Below are 24707 nucleotides of genomic sequence, written 5' to 3'. Positions count from 1 at the left end.
CGTTTCTCTTCCTCTTTATTTCCTTCTCTCTCCGTCTCCTCACTCTCCAGCTTCACCCTCCGTCCCTCATAAACACACGAGAGCCGGGGCTGTTTTAATGAGGACAGAGTGGACAGATCCCCGGCCACGGCGCCACCGGGGACCTCCGCCACAAATCCTCCGTCGTTATCAATTCAGCGGCGTCCTCTTCAAAAGGCCCCGATGCGGAATCCCAAACACTTCAGTGCTTTGTTCGACTATCCCCTTCTCGAATTCCCCGAAAGCTCCCATTCTGCCCTTTTCTGCAGTTACATTGCAGAAATGCTGATGTTCTGTCTTTCTTTCTTTAGCCTGGAAATTCTCCAAATGCTGTTGTGGAGAATCTGTCGTGAAATTGCTGACGATCCTTCACCTTCGTCCGAATACAGACATTCAATTTGGTGTTCCACCTTCTGCTCCTCACACATCCTTTATCCTCTGCAGCTGACCACTTTCAAATCAGAGGTAGAAGTGACGGGTCCAGGCATGCAGACATAAACAACTAAGAAGAGCATCAATTTTCCAATCGTAGCTCAGCGACTGTAACTAGACCCTGTCTAGTTGAAGATGTTCACGAGAGATGCTCCGTCATAGCTCAAGAGTTGGGGAAGTTCACTCTCCAGCAACCAACCAATGTTATTCGAGATAGTATGACATTACATTTTTACTTGCCATACTTGTTCTGGTTTAAATAATAATATTGTGTATGTAGTGTAGCCACCAAGGGCATATTTAGGACCCTTTTTAAAACGGTTTCCTTTTCTATTTTTTAAAGCCTTTTTGAACAAACCCAAGGAGATAGCGTTTGCCTAATTGGCTCGCTACAGCTGATAAAAGTCCATCTTGTCATTTCAGCCGACAAAATCAATCGTCAGCAAAAAAAGAGAGACCTGCTTTCGCCGAGCGCTGTCTGAAATCAAGTAACCATCCTTTCAAATGTGTCACCGTAATAAACTGCACACGTTGTAAGAACGAAAATGACGATGAGTAGTAGTGGATGAATAGACTTAATTGGCCCCTAATGCATTCCTCCAGAATATAGTACATACATTCACAATAAACAGTACATCACTACACATGTACATGCAGACAAAAACATGCGTAAAAGCAAAGTATGAGTTCAACCTGAAGCCTCACTAACATTGCTTAACCTTTTACATAACATTAATAACCATCCCACAGTGATGCTTTAGTTTACTTTACACAAATACAAAAGTGTGGAAAGATTTCCAAACTTGGTGCAGGAAAAAGACACGCCGTCATGCTGTCTTCTTGACATTCCTGCCATTGTGTGTCAGTGTAGTGAGGAAGTCAGCAGCCTCAGGGACAACATTTCAACGGAGTTGTCTTGAGCTCATTAATGGAACAGTTTCCCCCCCAAAAAGAGATTCCTCGCTGCTTCCGAACAGGAAGTAGACGTGACCGTATGGCTTGACAGAGTGTAGAGCGGGCATCTCTGATAAGTATTCTGCAGGCGTGGACAGAGGTAAACAGAGGGGTTGTTGCTGTCCTAGCAGAATGTAAACAGAGGGCTTGTTTGCTCCGATGCACAGAGCGAATGCACACAGTTAGAGATAGTCCATCTGGCAGTGAACTTTTTTTTTAATAGCCCCCATACAGTCTTTGACGCAAGCTTAACATTATTATCCTGCACAATTTGCAAGAATGACAAATGCAAAAGGACCTTTATCTTCTTCTGCGCATTAAACTGTCAAATTAGACAACCTGTGCAGCGTGCAGACTTCTTCTGCTACCGTGCAGTTTGGTCCTGAGAGGAGAAACCAACCCCTCTCGGTATCTGTACATTGTTTTTTCCAATCCAACCTGCATTATGTTCAGTCTTAACCCACTTTGGATTGCTTTAGAAGAACATGCACTCCATCTTGGACATAAACGGGTACATAACATAAAACTAGACAATTTTATTTTGGTGATTATTTTATGCTGCGCATACTGTGCGCTGATTAAGATTTCCTTTGACATTAACCAGATAATTTGTGGTACTCTTTGTGATATACAGTTAATTAATGCTCTTTTAGTACAAGATCAGATTACAAGCATTCCTCCTTAACTGGCTACAAAAAGCTCTCTTTGGTCTTTTTTTAATAGAATTTTCGTATTAGCAACCATGGGATTTAGAGAAAAGATTCGATATGATTAAGGTGATTAAATGCACCTTACATATTATCTCTATTTTCCCCTTCCACACGTTTTTATTACCCGTTGCTATAACGGTAATAATTTTCTCAAGACCTATCTGCATGAGGGTTGTTAAACAAGTTGCCCTTGAGCAAACAACATGAAACAAAATATAGGAATGTGGTTTTTAGTAGAAGATATGGGATATCGTCAAGTAGTACACACACACACACACACACACACACACACGTTCTCAGTTGTATAACAGAAAATGGACCCATGTATTGACATGCTTCTAGTGCTCTTAATTAAGTTTATTCTACTTTAAAGTTCCACTCCACTACATTTTGAAAGCCAACATTAGTTACTGGTTTATTTTCAGATTTAGATTATTAATACAAAATATAAATCGACTAATAATTGCCGTTGTATTATTAAGGATTAAGGATTAAGCTACCTGGCTTTGTTATAAAGTCGTTTAAATGACACCACTTTTACTTGCTGCAACATTAGTGAATGCATCAATATTTACAATCCAGTGGTATAATTTCATACAACATACACTACTCACAATCCATTAGGGATGTTTGGATATTTGACGTAGGATGAACTCGTCTGTGAGCGTGACTGATTGTTGTTGGGCCCAGTTCACGCAGTCACATGACAACTGGAGACTCGTGAGCTGACTGATGACTCAGATTGGCTGATTCCTCAAATGTACACAAGCTATGGCCAGGGGGGCGTGGCCTCTCCATCACTGCCCACAGTGCACTCTGGGGCCAGATCCTTTATTTACGATCCCAACCAGACAGCGGCACGCCCTGGTGAGTTGTATTATGCATTTGAGGCACAGAACTCTGGAGCACATATCTCACAAAGCTCAAAACAAGTAGAGTCTGTCATCTAGATAGAGCTGCCTCGCCATGATCAAAACCGCTCCTCTCCTTCTCCTTCCAGCCCATTGTTTGTAGTGGATATGTATCATCATATATATTGTAATCTTTAATGGGACATTCTGAATAGTCGCTGCTATCTGTTTAGTGACTTGACGTCAAAAAAAGGGGTCTTACAAAAAACGTAAATATAATAAATGGCAAACATGAAAATGTGCAGTGTGCAGATAGCGGCTACATCGCTCCTCTGCAACAGTGTCGCCATTAAAAACGGCGCTCCTTTCGTTGCAGCCGGTGATTAAAATGATTATTTCAGTTCTATGTAGGATGTATGCGGTGAGACTCGGCTGCGAGCCGAGGACAAAAGGTCTTCTACAGATGTTTTATTCAATCCGACAACCTTTTCATGGAAGTGGCGGCAGATTATCAAACGACATTCTTCAGTAACATTTAAAGTGACGCTCGTCTGATGCGTCGAACTTTGTCAAGGTTACGGAACAATGGCTTCCGTTTGCCACGTGTTGGAGCTCAATGTCTCCCCGCTGCTGTCTATTAACACGCTCGGGAAGAAAAAAGCATCCTACTATTAGTCGGACCTGTAAAGAGGCAGCAGAATAAAGTCCGTCCCCATCCCAGTTTTTCCTTCACATGGATTGTATAGTTGCTTGTTTTCTCCACTCCTCTTCCTCTCTTTTTGCCCTCTGCTCCTTTTATATCACATTCATTGTATTTCGTTTTTTTCCCAGCTTTCCCGTCTCCTTCAGTCTGTGTCTGTCTGCTTACCCATTTGATGTAGATTATTTAACTTTAAGCAATTATAGATCTAATTCCAAGCTGTCAAACACTTTTCTGATATGATTTTCTGTCTTTTTTACGACCAAAAATAACGACTTCGACACATCTCAGTGAAGTTTATCGGCTCTTCACTGCACAGAAACAGTCTTGATTAAAGTTACTCAAGACCTTAGATCTTAGTACAACTTTGGACACTTCTAATGATTTTGATAGAAAAGTTTCTGAAAGGGTTTCACATAAACTCTACTGACACTAAATGTCTCTTTTTTTATATTTTTTTGTGTGTTCCTCGGGTCATTCCCTGGCCCCTGGCTGTTTTGTAAGCGCTACACCTACATTCTGTTACACAATACACAGACATGTCTTCTTACAAAATCTGCTGTAAAATGAACACATTTGTGCAGTAAAATGTGGTTCTGGCCTCTGCTTTGATGAGCAAGTTAAGAGCACAACGTGATGGAGCCTCCAGCTACGTATCAGACCTTTTAATTACTCAATGTGCCGCTTCAGTGATCCTCGGGAAGGATGTGTTGTTCATGGGGGGATTAAAGAAAAGTGTAACTAAAAAATAGCAGGGTGACCTTGCAATAGACGCAACTTAAAATGTTTACAAATTACAGCAGACTTCTCACTCAGAGCTCTGTGGGGCCGTGTTTAGGAATCATAATTTCATAGCGTCAATACAAACAGTACACATAGTCTCCACGATATAATAGTGCACTACCGCCTCAAGCAAAGTGACTTTGTGGTAGCAGTAAAATATAGTATATGTATGTACATGTAATATGATCCCACCAACCTAAACACTGTACACCAGAATAGTATAACATACTATAGTATAGCCTGGCTTATAAAGTGTAATATAAGGTGAAATGTAATGATATAGATGTATAATATAGAGCAGAATATAAAATATACTAATGTATAGTATGAGCATAGTATATAGTGATAAATCATAATAATAATACTAGATATAGAATAATATAAGATCATTCTATATGTATTTGGTGTGCAATAATTGCAAATCAAAACCAACAAACAGAGAGGGTGAGTAATGAGTGTCCTGCGTGTGTGTGCCAGACGCTGTGTGTGCGTGTGATATTGTGCATCTGTGATTTTGGCTGGCTGGTCACAGCGAACGGGACAGTCTGTTGCTTCTAATGCTGTCGTAGCGTCTGATGGCACTGGGCACGCACGGGCGCCTCAAGCTCCTGGGTGGGACGATCCGCCGGCTGAATGAATCACGCCGATTCATCACGAGGGGAAACACGTTTTCATGGCAATACATCCGATACTTGTCGAGATGTTTGACTGTTTTAGTGGTGGGCCGGCCAACACTGCCCTCCCTTGAGCCACGGCGGTAGCGTGGTTAAACACACGAGTCTGACATGTTCTTGTACCCCGTCTCCTCTCTCCTGGCAGGTGAATATGTGGTGATGAGCGTGTACTTTGACCTCAGCAGAAGAATGGGCTATTTCACCATCCAGACCTACATCCCCTGCATCCTGACTGTGGTCCTCTCCTGGGTCTCCTTCTGGATCAAGAGCGACGCCACGCCTGCCAGGACGGCCTTAGGTACAAACATAACGTGAAAGGGCTCATAGAATTTGTCATTTCTATTTATGTGTTTCCTCTTAACACCCACCAAATTAGCAAGTGACTCATTTCTTTCCACCTATTGGTGGTAGGGAATAGTGTTGACGTCCAATACTTTGCTTTAATTTAAGTGTTGGGAACATGACCAGATAATACTCATTCAAGCTGTGGCTGAGTCTAATATGTGGAAAATGAATTGGAAGTTGGTGGCAGGATTTAAAGCTTTTTTTGATAATTCACATTCAATCTGAGATTTGGATCGCTTGATAGCAAAAGCAATAATCTCTTTTTGATTGGTAACTGCAATATTATAACTCAGCCTTTGTCGCCGCAGTTATTACCGACAAAAGCAATCATATTACTGGAATACTTGCACATCACTCAACGTGGTTGTGGAGTGAGAGAACAAAAACTATAACCTATAATTCTGTGTGTGTTATTCTGTTTATCAGCCATTCAGAAATGAATATGCATGTGTCACTTTTAGCTGTTCATGATGTGTGTCCCATCAGTGTTTTTTATTATCGTTTCATCCTTTGTTGTAGTTTTAATCTTATTTTCTTTGCATGAGTTGACATTTATTTTGAATTATTTTCCTCCCCCGCTGCATGTCTACCATTATCTTATTTGCTTTCCTGTGGATGATGATGATGTTGTGCTGGCTAGAGGTCTTCTAGTTAAGGTGGAACTCAAGGTAAGTGTCTGGAGTTCATGTCCATGACAGTATGCTATACAGAATATATACAACATATAGACTGTATATCCAATTTGTAAATACAAAATAATTAATATTTAACACAGGATAAAAAATAAAAAAAATACACCAAATTAGTTTAAAGTGAGGGGAAATGTGAAGACAAAAGATCGCAAGGTAAAATAATACCTAGTGTGATTAATAGCAGCAGTGTATGTTAACAGTGTACTATCAAATAAATAATAGTATTAAGTGCTTGCCTTTATTAACATAGAGATGTAATATTAATATAAAACATGATGCAACAATCAGTGACATGACATAGTATACTATGATGAAGTATGTATAGTATTAGTTAATATAGATTATAATATAATACAGTATATAGTCTGCTGTCCTTTCCTGAAGAGGACATCGGTGTTTTGAGACCAGTCGATTTGTTGTTGATTGGGACCCCAATGCGAGTCCCTCCTCTCCTTGGGTGTGGGATAGTCCACCACCTGCTCCCTCTTGTTAGAGACTTTATTGATTGTTCGCCACATGGTGCAAGAACAATCAACAAAGGTGGCAGGAAGCAGAGGTGTAAATAAGGAACTGTACCGGCACAATTTCCTCTTCACTGAGGTGCATCCACTCTGACATACTGTGGCCGCCTAGTGAGGTAGTCCGTGGTCCAGAATGGAGAGTCTGTATTTGCATTGCATCCCACCGTGCTGCCCTGCTTCTCCGGGTGTGATGATGGCATCTGATGTTTGTTTGGTCTTCCAACTGCAGCCGGTCCAGGAAAGCAGTCAGCAGGGTCCTCGGGTGATGCTGGGACGTCCTTTCTTTGGCACTGTAACGACTGCAGGAGGTCTTCCATAGATAGGGCACCTTCCTCAGCCTGAAGGAAAGGTTAATGTGTTTCTGCAAGCTGCCAGCACGCACGTTTAAGGACCCACGAGCTCAAATCACACTGACTCTTACCCAAAGAAAATCTTTAACAAAATACATTCATCTCTGTAGGCTCTTACCGTGGTTCATTATCACCGTGCTAACTTTAGTATTTGCACGAAACACACAGTGAAGGTGAATGTCATTAGTTTTGGACTAAATTAAAGTTGGACCCGATAATGACACCAGATAAAAAGTTACAGTAATAACTACACCAAGTTTAATGGTTACGCATCCAGTAGTAGTCGAGGCATTTTAATCTGACCATCCAGCAGACTCTCTAAAGCCAGACCGTTAGCAAAAAAACAAAAGCTTGTAGACTGTAGACGCACACAATTTGTCACAAAAGCTTCTGGAATTCAGCCAGATTGCAAATTATATTTTCTGATAACCACCGCAACAGTGTTGCATGACTCAGGCCCTCGATGACATTTAATCACAGGCTATAATCATAATCATAATATAATTTACTGGCTGATTATTCCATACCTTAATTAAATCTACTTCACTTAAGTGGTTCTTATTTAAAGTGTAATGGCTAAGATGAGCAGCTGATGTCTAAAATATAGCAAACCAGTCGTGATATTAGTTGCACCCACACGTTTAATATATTTGTTATGATAGTATATCTGACAGAATCCTGCTCACATTATCTTCTTTTTGCTCTTAAAATACAGCAGTTTAACCGTCCGAGTCAACGTAGGACTATACATTGGAGACGGGGCTGCTTGGTTGCAATGTAACGGCGTAAACTGGAATACAAATTAGAAGTTAAAACATCCCCTAGGTTTCACAAACGGACCAGTGCCTTGCTCTCGGGCACTTTGGCAATGCTTGTTAAAGGTTAGACTCTTAATTAACTCACTTGACCCAAGAACTTAACCCGACACGACCTCTCAACCTCCTTCACCCCCGATGTCACCATCACACGACTGACGTACTTTAATTCCACTCCGTCCCTGCTGCTCTTCATCAGCCTGCCAGTCAGACAATTTCACAGAAGGTCATTTGGAACGCCTCCGTGGTAATAAAGAAGTTATATTGGAGTTCAGTCCGTCCTGATCTGTTATCAGGCCCAAAGAGAAAACTTCACTGGAGTCGCCTCATGTTATATCGAATTCAATAATAAGCTAACGTTATTACTCTGGCATGCGCTGAGATGGAGCCTTTTGGTCTCGTGCTTTAATGAAGCTGATGAGAGATTGTGTTGTTCGTTCTGCTCACATGAACGTTTCAGAGCATGTTATGTCTGTAGCAGCTGTAGATATGTGCTGAAATACTTCAATTGCATGTCATTGAAGTATTTCAGCACATATCTACAGTCTTTATCGAGCAATAGATTAATGAAGACATTTGACTTCCTGTTATTAGTCCAGGCTGCATAGGAAAAGAGGTTATAGCTGTTAGCTGCTGCAGATGCTGTTTGATATAATATCACTCTGCTCACAATGTGTGCCCGTCTCTGTCTGGCTGCTTACCGAATAAAAAAAATAAATAAAAAAAACAGTCAGGGCTTACAGTACGTGGGTGGCGGTGTGATACATGACCAAAGGCAGTGAAAAGCTTGTGATCTCCCTCAAACAGTTAGCGCAGAGAAGCAGGCTGTCCCAGTCCTGATAAACATCCACATTCAGCTCAACAACAGAAAGTCATTTAGCCTTTCTTCTCGAGCACATCGCCCCCGTTTTCAGGTCGGCCTGAGACCCGATTCCAAGGCTGAAAGGCAGAGAGGGGAGATAAGAGGAAGAAAAGAGGGGAACAAAACAAGAGCGTTAAGTGAAAAGCTCTGGCATGGAGCGGCAGGCGAAAAAACGTCAGCAGGAGGGAGGAGGATCGGTCGGAACGCGGAGAGGTTGAAGTCCAAGGGAAAAGGCAGGTGGTGCCGCAACCCCCACCCAACCCCTCAAGGCGCTGTGCCATGACAAGCTGTTAACATGTTCCAGGTGGTATTTCCAAAGAGCTGTCACTCTCCTGCTCTGCCTTCAGCAACAGGACGTGTGGATAGCAGCGAGGTGGAAGTAAGAGAGCTCCGCTGGATTCCCATTAGACCTCAATATCTGGAGCTCAGATGGAACTTGACAGCGATGTGGGGGGTGGAAATAAAACCACCTCCCAGAACAAGTGGAGAATGTAGAGCTTAAGAGGGTGACGGAGAACTCATTAAATTGATTGATTGTAGTTGTTCTTGGGAGGAGAGTCTCTGTTATCCACCTTTTTCACTGGAACTCTTTTCCACCAAAGGAACTGCTTCAATACCCAAACAACTCCCCGTTTGTTTCCTATGTATTCATCTCAAATATTGGGTCCCTGGCTTGCAGGAAGGTTATTTTATGTCATGGGAGAACAAAACATTTAAAATGTTTCCCTGTGAGAGCTGTCATTCACACACATGGCCTGTCATTGGTGAGCTCGGGCGTAAGAGCTGACAATGTTCCTCATGGGAGTTCTACCAAGAAGGCAGTGAGTTAAAGACGAGTGCAGCGCCTCAAACTGTGCTGTGAAGAGATGAGGCATCTTCACCACAGACAAACTCTGGCCATGTGTTTTATCTTTGTCTAGATATCAGATAACTGGGTGAATAGTGGCGTCTCCTCGGTCAGAAGGGACTCGAGGGCCGTTTCACTGATTACATGCCTGGGAGATGCGGCCTCTGCAGTGTGCGTGAAACACCTTTAATCCGATTAGACTGCAGTTGCCATGTGTAGCATTTTAACCTCAATCACGAGCACATTAATTTGAAAACATCAGCATAATTACCACAAACAAACAAGCTCTTGCGGAGGAGACTGTCGGCTCCGATGTGCACTGCATTTCACTTTGTGTTGATGTGGTGGAAAATGTGCTTTCGGAGCTCACTTTTGCAAATAATACACACTTTTATTCCACTTCAACTGCTCTCACTGCATAATTTCAACTTCACATTAGCCTACTTTGTCAGAACATATATATATTCACTGTTTTTTGGGGCTGCAGTGATCTCTTATCTTTTTTTCTTGCTACTTAAAACGAGCATACTGATGGAAACAGTAGTGACGGCCTCAGAGGACTGAAACTGGCCAAAACAGGTTTGTAAACGCAACACTGAACGCTGAGTCTGAGGTTATTGTTGTAAAAATCATGCAGGAAAGTTACAAGTCTCCCCACCTGGTTCACTGGGACATATCCCCACATCTGATATTTGTTAGCATATTGTTGCAACATCCCATCACTGTGTTATGACCAATGCCACGTCTTTGAGATCTAATTTGGTAAATGCATGTTTAAAAAACCCCACAAAAAACACCAATCTGTGCTTTCTTATTGCTGTGATCACACCGTCGATATTATTCTGCACTCGGTAGCATATTTGCTTTGCACGGGCCATATGCGCTGGAGCTTTTCTCACTCCTTTGTGGCGGCCCTTGTTTTCCGTCTGTAGATGTGAGACTTGGGAGTGTTGTTGAGATCGCCCGCTCAGACAGAAATCACAGTTGCTATGGCATCATGTCACCACGATTCAGAATGAATTAAACTGTACAAAGAAAACTCGTGACCTTGATTTGATTTAGCAGCAAACTGTGAGCAGCCGGTGGTTAGCTTGTGGTACTACAAAAGAAATGTCAATGCACTTGCTGTTTTCTTCAGATCACATTGTTTACAGGATAATTAGTACAGATTAGAATAGATAGTAAGATTTTGGGTGAGATTAGAAGCAGAGATTGTTTCATTTACCTAGTTTAGCGTTTAAATCTAATGAGCTGGCGAAAAAGAGAAAGTCTAGACGAGCACTAGACCAAAGGAGGTAGCTTGAAATAGACGGGAGCAACTCGTCTCTATGGAAACCACAGGCGAAAACAGTGGCATACTCTGCCATGAAAGACATGCGGGAGACGAGGATGAAAGGGAAACAGAAGAGAGAGGGGAGAGAGGGAAAGAAGAGAATGATGTGTGTGTCACAGGAGGAGATATCGATGCCCCCAGTGGGCATTAATGTCACCGGGTTCATCTCTCTTTGAAAGAATTGATTTCATTCCACCAAGCGAACACAATATTCTCCTTTCAAGACTCCATGGGGAGTAATATCCGAAACAATGGCACTGATGACACAATGAGCGGCACAAACCACGGAAATTATCTCCAATTAAAGGTGTTATTTACCAGCGTGACGGTTATGTATCGAAGCAGCGACTATCACAACGTTACACCTGCTGTAGGAAAGTGAGTCACTGACGATCCGATGGACCTCACTTGACCCCCGAAGAGAGTTAGTTTGATTAGTGTGAACACCGTGAAACGTGCCTCCACTTGAAGAGCTGCTCTGGAGTACAGGCCACGTGTTCAGATACGGTTCACTTCTGCTGCGAAAACTAACTGGACCCACACAAGCAATTGGACTATTATTTCTAATTGGATGTCATACATAGTAATAATGTCAGTCGGCGTGCAGTTTTGAAAAAGGCATTTCTCAATGGTGGCGTCTCCGCAGACATCTGTGCACACGCAACAAATGTCGGCGTGCGATGATCTCATCCGTAGAACGACACAGGATGGAAGAGAGGATCATTCTTGACTTTGTCTCCAAAACTAGTGCCGAGGCATGGAGATGGAAATGTATTTATGGCACATTATGATTTTACTTATGTTCATATAATAATAATAATATAAATATTTAAGTTGATGTGTATGCCTCAGTATGTCAAGAGTCAGTGTAGTATTATAAAAATCTGTGACATATCAGAAAAGTTTGTTATTTTAAGTCCACAATAGGGTGTGTATAAAGGTCATAAAACAGTGCTAGTATAGTTTGCCAAGTCAAGTCATAAAAGTCATAGTACATTCATAAAAAGTAAATACATAGTATGGTGGCGAAGAGTCCTAAAAGTCATACAAAGTTAGAGTATCGTATATTAAATAGTTTTTGTGTAGTAAGAGTTCTTTAGTTTTACAGCCTTCTTTCCTTAACAGTAAACTAACCACAAAAAGCCTAAATCCCACACAATATAAATGCAAACCAAAAACATGCCAAGAAGATACTTAAAATACTTAAACTAGAACAGAAAGAGTCCGTTAAATAGTCACATGAGCCTTCGCACTCCTTAAATGAAACCTCCATAAAACTAAACTAAAAGTCGGATAAAAGTCATATTATAATATGTTGAGAAAAGTTAGCGTATTGTGTATAAAAAAAACTCTGAATAGTATAGTCTGTCGAAATATTTCATGTATGTCAAGGAAGTCAAACAATCACAGCATAGTATGTTGAAAGAAACCACAATTCTGATGTGTCTCTACAAGGAGCTTCTTAGAGATAACTTCTGAGATTAATTCTACTTCACCACTCAAAGGCTGCAGCGGTTTAATAGGCACAGGATCGATGCAACAACATCTACCCAGAATACCCCGTGTGCATTATTGATGGTGTTCATAGGCCTCTGCCCACATGACTTGGCCGTGATTGGGTCACCCCAGTGCTCTGCACTCCGTGATATTCATACATCATGCGTTGCCTCCTAGGTATCACCACGGTCCTGACCATGACCACGCTGAGCACAGTGGCCAGGAACTCGCTACCCAGAGTGTCCTACGTGACGGCGATGGACTTGTTTGTCACCGTCTGCTTCCTGTTCGTCTTCGCCGCCATGATCGAGTACGCCATGCTCAACTACTACTCCTACAGCGTGCGCCGACCGCCCGCCAAGATGCAGAGAATGGTAAGCCTCTGGTGAATGTTGGAGTGCTGGGCTCCGACTGTATATTTGTTAGAATCCACCACCGCTCATTTTCTTCTTTGAGCACAGCTGTATAAGAATCATGCATCTTTCATCAGCATCGCTTATCTAACACTCTGTGACGTCGCAACATGGACGCATTGATGAATGAGCTTCTGTTTGAAGTGATTGTTCACACCGCTAGTTGAAAGTCAATCAAAGGACTACAAATCAACAACGACGACTTAAATCTGCATAATTAATAAAGATTGCAAAATGGCGTACATGTGCGTCAAAATACTCTTTAATGAACTATTCTACACTTCTTATTCCACAGGCTTAAGAACATGTCTGTTGGTACAGACCCCTGCAGACAAAAAGACAGAAAACCAGCACAAAGCTAAAGGACTCGTAGTCTTTCTGGGTGTTTTATGTTCGCCCATGTGTATCACGGCTGTATTAATAATGATCTCGTTAGTTTAAGGACAGCAGGTTTGCGGGTGTCATAGCAACCTTGGCCGTCAAGACCCCCGGTCCCCCGTGGGACTGATCCCCCGGGTGTGAGGTGGCTGTCTGGACGAAGGAAAACAACACAATGCCTTCAACACCTGAGTACAGTCACAAAGGCGTCAATTAAAAAGAGCTCCAGCCAGAATTCAACCACAATGAGCATTTGGATGTCGACTACCGGTGCCTTCAGAAGCTCAGACTCATTGAATCCATAGGGTGTCGGCAGCCATCAGTTGAAAACATTTCTTCTCGAGCGACGCTCCGGTGCGAGAGCCGAGCGCTCCGTGTAGGCGTGCCGGAGGCTGCACCTGCTGCGAACGCTTTAATGGCGGCGGCACACATCTACAAAGACCCAGTCAGCCGCTGCTGCTGTCACTTCCCCCTCTCCAGATTCCCTCCCTCTTCATTATTTCCTCCCAGTGTCGGGGACTTTTGCTGAATGTGTCTCGCGGCTAAAAAAGACTGTCGGCTCGGCCCGAACAATTAAGCTCCGTTACACTCGGTCCCCTCCTCTGCCTCTCTGGCTCGGTGCTGTTTGGGCCGAGCCGGTCTGCGGGGAAGCCGCATATTTCCCGCCACCCGCGTGTGCCTCCCACTCAGTCAATTCTGTTACTCCGCAAGACTGTTTCTCTCGCCTTCCACTCTTCCTGTAAGAGTGGAGGACTGGGGAAAAAAAAGTGCTCCGATTTTTTTTTTTGACCCAATTAGGTCGTCCAATCTGATTTTAAAAACATCAGGGAGGAAGTCACATAATGAATTTTCTCAGGAGGGACTTATTCAGCATTCAGACTATCGGGGTCTATAAAAAGCATAACAATAACAACGATTCTTGTGATATCTTTAACAGTATTGTATATTATCACTATTCTGTTAGAAAAACATCGATCCAGCAGTACAAAAAATAGTGTCGTTCTATTCTAAGTGACATCTGGACACATGTTGAGACTCCACATTTGTGTTCAACACGTCAATGTTGGCTTTCAGCAAAGCAGAACGATGGTCCATGTCGGGGCTTTGAGTCTTTATCGACCGGCCATTTTGCACTATACCATCACAGAGGAGTCCACTAGAGGTGGCACGGTTTCTCGACTGCCGCGTGAATGAACCACAATGACAAACAGACCCTAATCTTGTTCTTGTATTGCAGTGTACTAGTTACTAGTCACCGGTCAATCTCTCCACCGCAACTCTGTGTCGTCCCGTACAGGCTTACTCGTCTTTCAACATGGGCCACGCCCCCCGGTCCATGATGCCCGTGGGCAACTCCCTGTTCTGGCAGGACTACGACGACAACTGCCTGTACGAGTGCCTGGACGGGAAAGACTGCAAGAGCTTCTTCTGCTGCTACGAGGAGTGCAAGGAGGGCGGCTGGAGGAAAGGACGCATCCACGTCAACATCTGCGAGCTGGACGCCTACTCGCGGGTTTTCTTCCCCACCTCCTTCCTGCTCTTCAACATCGTCTACTGGGTCAGCTACCTCTACCTCTAGTCTGGGATGCGTGGGCCACAGTCCCCGCCACTTTGCGCCGCGGCTCGTGATCTAAAGGTCAAAACTAAGCGTGGGGGAGGAAATAAGGTGGATCTGCTCTGTGGGAAGCGTGAAAGACCACGGCGCACGCTGTAGAGGCCGTGGTACTTTGAGCAGTGGAACCAAAAAACGCTCCGCAGTAGAACAACAAGCCGCCAGCATTAACTCGAATGGATAGGTCCCGTTTATGACTCTCAGAAACCAAACGACGGACGGATGGGACTTCAGAGACGTTTGGGGACGGGGTTGCATTGCTGAATCTTGGTCATCGAGATGGCGAAGCACCCATAGTGCCTTCTTCAGACAGGGTGCGGCACCGAGAGACCCGGCTCCAGAGTTCCCTCCATTATCTTTATTACATCATCCGTCACAACGCCACACGCCGAGCCGTCTATTCTTTGATCAATCAAACCCAGAACACCACCGGAGAGGTTAACAACGAACACCCATCATTCATTCTGTAGCACCCTAGTTTTAGTTGTACTCTGGAACTAGCTCTACTTTATAATAATAGCAACATTTTCCTTTTCTTATTATGATTACTAGTGGTTGTATTTCAACAGCAGGTCATAGCTCACCCAGCAGGTGTTAACTGTTGAACATGAGTCTGTGGCTGTCAGTCAAATCTGGTTCATAAGTCAGTGATCTTTACCAAGCGATGCAGTTTACAGTAAATGCCAAGAAGATTTGGGTGTTTTATAATAAATTATGCGGTTACACGCAAAATGTTTAAGACATACCGATCAAATATATACATGCTAATCCCATCATATTCTGTATCGTACAGTAACTGAATACACAGATTAGAAAACGTTTACATTTTACACACTTTCATCCTTATTCATACAGAGTAATGTTGTATTATTAATAGGACCTGTGTATTGCCTTGGTATGGAGATACAAAAAAAGTTCAATATTTTGGTAAATATACCTATTTTAAATTCTCAAATAGTGACCAGGGCCTTTTTTTCACACATTTCTAGTTTCCCGTGCAAACGCTCAACAACCCCTCATGTTGACAATTTGTCTTATTAAAGTCAGTATGAAGATCCAAGAAGAGTTTCAGCGGTGGACGATGCAATTCTGACCACAAAACCATTGTGTGGCCATAAGAATGATTCACTATATAAAGTATATATATATATATATATATATATACATACACAGTATATTAGCACAGAATGAGTGCAGAACGCACATACAAACATATACTGTACATGGCCTATTTATTTTGGGTGAGTCGTTCCCTTCAGTTTCAAAAGTAGAGCTTGAGTGCATCAAATTGTCTCGAGGAATCTTCATGTCCTGAAACACGAGGACCTGAAGGTGCATCTTCTTGTGCGCTGCTGGCCGTGGTCACAGGTGCTGTAAGATAGGGTCTATCTTTAATAGATTGAATAGGTGATACTCATACACTACACACACAGCGCCGTCCCGAGGACACGACAACAACGCGGGGACGGACGGCAGCGTTCGACACATTACGGTTTTCTTTCCTGTTCTCTGGTGTTTTTTGCAGTCGTTTGGCTTCGTAGAACAATCAACCCCTCTCCTCCTCCTCATTTTCTTCTTCCCCCTCAACACACACACACACACACTTTCCCCTCCCCTCCCCACCCGGTATTTGTATGTTCAGAGAAAAGCTTTTATGTAAGATGTATCTAATTAATGTTTCTATTTTCATACAGTTATATATGGAATGTAAGTTAGGCCAGTAGCGAGGCCGGAGTCAACCTGGTTCCAGTTCAGTCAGTTCAAGCCGCCTAAATGAGTTTTGCTCCTCGGAAGACCTCCATATTCACGAGGCCTCCAGACACACGTGTGGCCTGTCCAGAGGTTTGTGATTACGATGCAAACCGCCTCCAGTGATGCTGGAGAAACAGCTGAGGGGCCGTTAGCCTGAGGGCAGTTACTTACTCTGCCGGTGTATCACAATAGCTCAGTGACATCGCATTAGTCGTTGAGATCTACCTACATCTCTCCAGGAACTGACTGAATTGACCAGCGCTTGGCCCACACCGCAGTAAACTCCTCACCGCTGATATTTCTACTACACTTTATAAGTGTCTTGGTCCGTTGAGATACTTCAATAAAACAAAGTCACTATTTTCTACGTCTTAATGAAAATCACCTGTGCGTTTTCAGCTGACTGGGACCTGTATTTATAAAGCATCCGAGTACTAACCCGGGATCAGCGCTGGCGAGCATAATGAACTCGCTCAAGAGCCTCTTCCGGAGACCTCGTCACCCCAATTAAAGCTTTCCCGGCTCCTCTGAAAAAGCGGCGCATCAGTCGCACCGAGGTGTCACAAAAACATGCATCGCTCCTGCTTTATCATGCGGACCGATCTTGTTTTGATTTGTCGGTGAGGTCTCTGGGGGGGCGGGTGCATTCTGACTCTGGATCAGCACTCTTGGGGGAAATATTTTATGAAAACAGGATCTAGAGTGAAAATAGGTATCTTTTTTCTAGTGCGTGGTACATTGCTTATATTAATAAATGACGTTTTGGTCAAGTGCTACTGTGAAGTCTTTTTCTGAGAGACACCATTATTCAACTTCCATCAACTTCCATCCACAAGTGTAGCTCAACATCCTTCATAACATTGATCCCTGTGAAGTCCTGACACAAATGACCCGACAAACGTCTCTCTCCTAAAGCCCTCGTTTACATGCAAATACTGTGAGTCTCTACAATGTGTTATAGACAACAATACTTGTCGCCATCCTGTGGATCATCACTATATTCAATAGCTGAGTCCCGACAAAAATGACCCAACAAATGTTATCCCAAAAATAACTTCAGAAAAGCGCAGGCAGGTGCCATCTCACGGTCAAGTCCAACTACATTTTTTGGAGCCCAAAAATCACCTCAAAGAGCTTTTCAACACACAATGTTCTCTCTACACACATATACATATATATATATATATATATATATATATATATATATATATATATATATATATATATACACATACACTTAATCCATCCAAGACTCTTTGCCAAGCTCTACAGTCTCTGCAACATGCAACACCGTCTATCCTCAGACTCCTGATTTGCATACAGAAAAACACCCAAAAATAACTTCAGAAAAAGCGCAACAGAGGAGGGATCCCTGTTCTGGGACCAGCGGTGCAAGAAGTCCTCAGATCTTTTACGTAAAGATCTCAAAGACATTCATTTATTTCAATAAATCCGTTTAGTCACCATCGCCAAAGAAGGTATCGCAGCGGTTATCGAGCCCGCCGATGGAAGAATTGCAATATTTAGATAACAGTAGTTTTACAAACTGGGTGTCTTTGGCAACATTTCCAGAACAAAATATGTGCTATTAAGATTCTTCTCCCTTGGTTAAACACAACAAAAATCAACCAAACCAAAGATCCCATTGTGTAAAAAATACTCTGTTAAAAGTTCTGCATTCAAAGTTTTACTTTGAAACCCAATGAATAGTCCCTAAAATGCAACATGACATGCAATGTGCAAACACCTCAAAGATCAACATGGACTCCATCATTGAAATACTTGTTCACTTGATGCAACCCCGGGCGGCGCCATCTGGAACCTCGCGACTCGGAGCTCACAATTTCTCCATTGCACATTCATCGGCTTCATTAGTCTAATCCAATGTTCTGACGGGCAAGTTGACAAATGAAGCTCCTCGTAAACAACAGAGTGCGTTGTAACCGTCCTCGGGCCGTCCGCCGGCCTGGTAACAATGACACGACTAACATCCAGCGACGGATGCATGGGCACGTCATCGCTTCACCCCCCTCCCGCAGAGTTTGCTGACCTAGTTTGAAGCGAGCGCCGTGGACCGAGAACAAATTGGGGGGGGCAGACAAATAAGTGGAGTCAAAGCGGCGGACGCGACGGCGTCTCGTAGAGGCTCTGCTGCCGCCCACGCGAGGCAAAGAGCAGGACGGGGAGATGCACTTGTGTCAGACCAGTGAGCTGCTGCGTGTAATTGATACATTATGTGTTAGTAGTGTGCACAGGTATGTATGGCTACTGTGTGTGTGTCAGTCAGAGAAAATAAACAACAGGTGTAATGTCTACTCACACTACAATGTCTAAGGTCAACAATGCACCTTTGAATGCAATGAATAATACATTTCCATCTGTATCGCAGCGAGATGTCTTGTATTTGATTGATGAGCAGCATCTTTTTGGGAGAGTTTTCTGGAAATACAAATAGATTGTATTGTTTTTTTCACATGAAACTGTAGAGGAGCTCTGAGTTCTGTCTCCAGCGACGTCCACCAGGAGCACAGCCGCTTGTCTGAGGTTAAGAATAAGCGTTTTATTGCCTCCTCTAACCGCCCGTCAACCGTTTGGGTGGCGTTTAAGTCCCCTGCTTCAGCTGAGGGTGTTCCAGTCTCTGAGATAATGGGCGGCGTTCAGGTGATTCAACGACTTGGGGAAATGGCGTCGGTGGATAATAGCTGCCCGCCTGCCAAATGGATTTCTGCTTTTGGAACAGAGCTTCACCATTTCGCAACAATGTGATGGACACTGAATTTTTATGGTGCCACAACGTTCGGCGTCACATCCAGCAGCGTCATGTTTCTGGCCACCGGACGAATGTTAGTCCAATATTTGCTCTGTTGCGAGCTTTGTTTTGGTCGCCAACAACTCATAGGGGGCACATCTGGTATTTAGCTGCTGGACGCTGCTCTGTGTTCACCAGCACTTTGTCTGTTTGCTGCTGGGCAGATCCTGTACAGACTTTTTTTTATTTATGGGGTTAAAAAAAACAGTTAAATCCAGTTAAAACTAGTTAAAGATAAGATGGTAAAGCAGAGTGCTCTTTGTAGGAAGGATGGAACTACACATAAGCTATCAGCTTTGTAAAGGAAACTAAAATTGATTTTCAGTCCAGTTGATGCAACATATTTATATTGTACTTTGCTTGATGGATTAAAACGTATTACTTAAACACTCAACTAGCATAGTTGGTAATTTCTAAGAGACCGGGATGAGATAAGCGAGCTCTCAGCCAGTCAGCTGCTGAAACAGGGATCCAATCAGGAGCAACGAAGTCAATCCAACACAGTAAAGTATGTAAACAAAGGCGGGCAGCTGGTCTTCAGTGTAAAAATGTAACAACTGCACTGGTATCATGACTTCTGAAACGGCATGTTGGAGATAACATGCACTCAATTCCAAAAAGATCTGACTTTCATGATTCTCAGGCTTGGAGATCTGAGATTTCATTTCAGATGACTAAAGTGTTATTTATCCGCGTCTGATGTTGACTTTTCTCTTTTGATTCCTCACTTCCACAGACAGAGAGTTCCACCGGATCCACAAAGCCAGAATAACTTTTCATCATTAAATGAAGTGATTGCTCTGCACATTTTCCTGTCGGAGGTTGAAGTGATGTTCATTTGCAAAAATCTCAATCTTTCCTGAAATGTAAATTGGAAACTGCGCAGAATGTGCACATAAAGCATTATTTTAATTACCTTTTCGTATTGGTGCAAAATGGAAGAAGTGTGTTTCTGTCTTTAATGGTAAATAATTCATTATATTCTGATAAGGAAGCACACAGATTAGGAGAAGAGAAAATTGGGTGAGATAGGACTTCTGCAGTGTCACTAACAAATCCCTGCTGGCTGCCCAAACCCATGATGGGGGGTGTGATGCCTCTGCATGATAATCGAGAAAAATTGGGCAGCGGGTCATTATCCGCTCTCACTCTCTCTTAACCATCTGATTTTACTCCCCTGCAGCAGGAACAGCAGGATAACACAGAGGGGGAAACTAATCATGCATTTCTGAACGTGAAGTTGCCACAAGCTGATTTTGGGGAACAGGTGCAGCCTCGCTGTCAGTAATATGTTGCTGCGTCTCATTTTGCAATTCGATAAATAGTCGGAATCGGTTTCAAGATCCAGAGGATTCGTGATCAAAGGAGGTGAACAACAAACCTCGGCTGTCAGAGGGATTAAATCATTACAGTCATGCAACACAGAGTTGTGATGGAGTCCTGATCAGTGACAAGATCTTCATTCATCAGCAACAAGGAAGATGAATGAGATGAGACTTCAATCGTACGGTGCATAAAAAATACAATCTGTAATCGGCATTCCAGAGGCAGAAGTCATTTCTAGTTTGCAATACGTCGTTATTGTAAACTACATTTGACATTTACATCCGGCACCTTTCAGATTGTAAAGCAATAGTTTGACGTTCATATGCTTTTTGACTTTCTTGATAAAAGTGTCTGTAAATTAGGAATGGAGTTGGAGCTAGGCGACGATTAGCTTAGCTTAGCATAGTACAAAGGCTAAAAGCAGCGAGCAACAGATACCTGATACTATTTCAACATTACAATAACTTGATATACAGACATGCTAGCAGCTTTGGGGGGCAGCGCTTTGCACTACATGCTAAAGTTAGCATGCTCCCATGCACAATATAGCGACACATCTAAAGCTCACTGATTAGCATGTTATGTTTGTTTCCTCTGAACAAGTCCTGTGTGTTGCCGTCAACAGCCTCCGAGTTACTGATAAAACACTTTGTTTTTGTACAGATTAAACAAACAATATATAACATGTTTATTACTGTGCTTCGGATGCTAGTAGGTGACTGTTACTATAGCTACTATGGCTACAGTTGTTAGCTTAGCATTACATAATACTAGAGTATTTATGTAATGCTAAGCTATCCTGCTGAGTTCTAAAGGAGGAATATGAGTGTATAATCACCTAACTCTCGGCAAGAAAGCAAATACATTTGACTTGTGTAAATCAAATGTAATAGAACATATAACTGAGTAAATACAATATGACAAGCTGAAATAAGGAGAATATGTTATAGATAGTAGTCGGATCATGTATTTTTCCAGCGGGCTTGGACTCATGACCTCAGTCACTGGAGTTATTGCTTTAATTTAACTGACGGCTCATTCACCCCCAACGTTAATTATGTATTAGTTACAAGTTGCTTTATTGGACCAACACAAACGGCTGCCGAGTGATGTCACTCTGTGGCAGAACAGGGCCGTGTTGCCGGGAGGCAGCGGCAATGTGCTTCACCACACAAAGCCAAAAGGAGAAGAAAGCACAGCAACTCAAACAAATTAGCTTTTTATGTTACTGAGAGACATCTGCTCTTCAATAAACTCCTCTGTAGCCATAATTGATGCGCGTGCGTGCGTGTGTGTGTGTGTGTGTGTGTGTGTGTGTGTGTGTGTGTGTGTGGCTGCATGAACGCTTGTTGTTGCACTCCTTTATGTCTGTCACTGTTAATGGACACTTCACAGCAATTTTATAACAATCTGAGGTCTGACATTCACCAAATAGCTTTTCAAACATGAATGTCAGTGTTTTGAAGAACAACTTGAAGCAGACGTCATTCATTAAGCCGACGTCTCCGTCAGAGGAAACAACACAACCGCCGCCTGAGGGCTACCGACACTGACCTGTTGCTGCAGAGGATATTCATTGTCAATAGAGGGTCAGCGTGATAAAAGTCACATTAAAACGTTGCCTTTAATGTGATCAAGGCCGTTAACCTCGCTGCTCTGCGGCGGTATAATTATATCACAGAATCAGGGTTTGTTGATTCAGGGATCAACACCTGCCTGTCTAAATGAAGCAATCTGATATTCAGAGTTTAGGAATGAAAACTGAGCATGTCGACTTCATTACGGCTGAAAATTGGATAGTGGAATGAAGGCATGTGCCGCATGCACAATCGTATCTCCGGCTAAAACGCTCGTGGCTCATCCGAGGGCTTTCATTAACGGGAACTCGGGGGAAATCTGCTCGTTGGCGAGGTTTGTCCGGCGCGGCGGCGGCGGCAGAAACAGAGAGAGACGCGCTGCCCGCCACTGACGACTTCATTAAAGATGCATCCCGTTTCTGTCTGGGTGCCTAAAGTAGCAAATAGGAGCTCAGGGGAAATCCTGCATGCGATATCTGCATGTTTCCCAGGGAAAATCTGACGGGATCATATTGCTCACCCAATTTTTATGTTTTATTTACGGTTCACTCCATTCAAATGTTCTGGTAAAAAAAAAAATGTATATGGAAATCAAATACAAATCAATTTGAGTTTATTCAATCTGTGGAATCTGCGGAATATCCACTTTAATTTATGCAATTCAAAGATTATTGATCTGTGCATTTATGACAGGCTTTTATCATTTAAGGAATGAAAAAAAAAACACATATAGAAATTTTAAAGGCATTGATCACAAAGGTCATTTTCTGTTTCGCGACACGCACAAACCCGTGGCCCGGGGGAAATCCTTTGACTTTCATTAAGAGAAATGAGCAGCTGTTATCCAGACCTCTGTGACAGCTCTGCTAGCCTCTTTGGCTCCTGTGAGGGGGAACCGGAGTCAAAGTCATCACGTCCACCAGCTGTCACCGCCGGGCGGCTCCTGAGGTCGGCTATTGTGGTATCTTTGATGTGGCCTCTAGCGTCTGCGCCTCAAGTTCGTGGTATTCCTCTCACTTTTAAAGCACTCAAGCTTTTGGCTTCAAGTGTAATCCTGGACTGGCAGCCATCTTGTAGAGCAATAACACATCCTCAAAGGTTTTTTTTTACAAAGTCAGGATTTAAAACAAGACGTCCCATTCGGCTTCAAAAGGCGGATTAAGAATCAGTCGAGCCAAAAACCGAAGTGCGATTAGGGTCCTGCATTGTATTGACCCGCTATCGATTCACTTGTTCCTCAAGCCGCTGGAATGAAAGGAACTTAAGTGCACATGTTGCTTTGCTTTTATCTAAAACGTACAACAGACGGTACAAGCTAGTCCAGTGGGTGTCTTAATGGACGAGCAGTGAGAAGAACTACGTGTTTTCTTTACATGCCGTCATCGTTCTCTGCCATACGTTCACATTAATAGCCTTTAGACATTTTCAGCGTTCTTCAGGTGAGATGCCACTCTAGTGTGGGAGGTTTTCAGTTACCTTTGAAATAGCAAACTGCTGAAAAAACAACAAAAACAAAGGCAATCTCCTGGCAGCTGCTACCTCACAGAGGGCTCTCTGGAGTCAGAGAGGGTGAGGACAGATGCCAGCGGAGAAGCCGGAGACAGAAACACTGTCAGAGTACAGCGGTGCGATGTTCAGAGGAGCAGCAACTCAGAGATGCAGCTGGATTCTTCCCCTTTTCACTTGATATCAGGCTGCTTTTTAAATTCGGTGCACACTGTATTTAATCTGGCATGAAAAGGTTTTCATCTAATAGCGATTTTTTTATTTATATTTTCAAGGAATTTCAGAGAAATTGATTTCTGAGCCTTGGAAGGCGATGATCGCAGCTTTTGATTTGACTTAAAGGGCCTTGAGATTTGAGACTTGAAATAGTGTTGGACACGCACTGGAAATGCAGTAATGATTGGTGCCAAAAAATATCAGCACCGACACCTATCAGCGATTCACAAAATGTGAGTCTTTAGAGGCCCAAAGTACGGGGAGTACAGAACCTTCAGTTCTACAAGCCAACTGCACAACCACGAGCTAACGCTATGCTCACAAAACATCGGGTAGTCATGCAGTCAATCTACTGGCGTCTAGTGGAATGAAAACCATAACATTCGTCTGCCTTTAATATTTATTCTACATTTTGTGTTTTTAAAATTGTATTCATTGTGTGGTATTTTCAAATAGTTTCGCAGTTTTTTGGCGCTTGTACTCTGAAATGGCAGAATTGCTTTCAATCACATAACATTGCCATGCCACACACACACACACACACAGCAAGATAACCTTCACAAATGAACGCCCCTTTTATGATTTCTGAAGCGTGAACGCAATCGGCAGAAGTTCAACAGTAATGTTCGGCTATGAACAAACTACACCGGGGTCAGGGAGGGAGTTGGTGAAAAGTCAGTGACAGACGCACTTGACTCAGAGTTCGTTACAGATCGTGAACTCAGAGGGGACTG

General features: G+C 43.0%; 1 protein-coding gene across 1 annotated transcript in view; it reads left to right on the top strand.

Annotated features, from left to right (window-relative positions):
- Positions 1-14754, top strand: part of LOC306752885 (gamma-aminobutyric acid receptor subunit gamma-3-like) — a gene marked incomplete at its 3' end in the record, with an annotated part of 70553 nt that extends 55799 nt beyond the window's left edge. The window contains exons 8-10 of the mRNA XM_079236714.1: positions 5268-5420; positions 12562-12758; positions 14473-14754. Coding sequence (XP_079092840.1) covers positions 5268-5420; positions 12562-12758; positions 14473-14754 — 632 coding nt within the window. The remainder of the gene's footprint in view (positions 1-5267; positions 5421-12561; positions 12759-14472) is intronic.
- Positions 14755-24707: the final 9953 nt, after the last annotated feature.

Source organism: Taurulus bubalis (assembly GCF_910589615.1).
Source record: "Taurulus bubalis genome assembly, chromosome: 21".
Classification (NCBI taxonomy): Eukaryota; Metazoa; Chordata; class Actinopteri; order Perciformes; family Cottidae; genus Taurulus; species Taurulus bubalis.
Note: the sequence above shows the minus strand (reverse complement) of the source record. Positions and strands in the feature narration are given on the sequence as shown.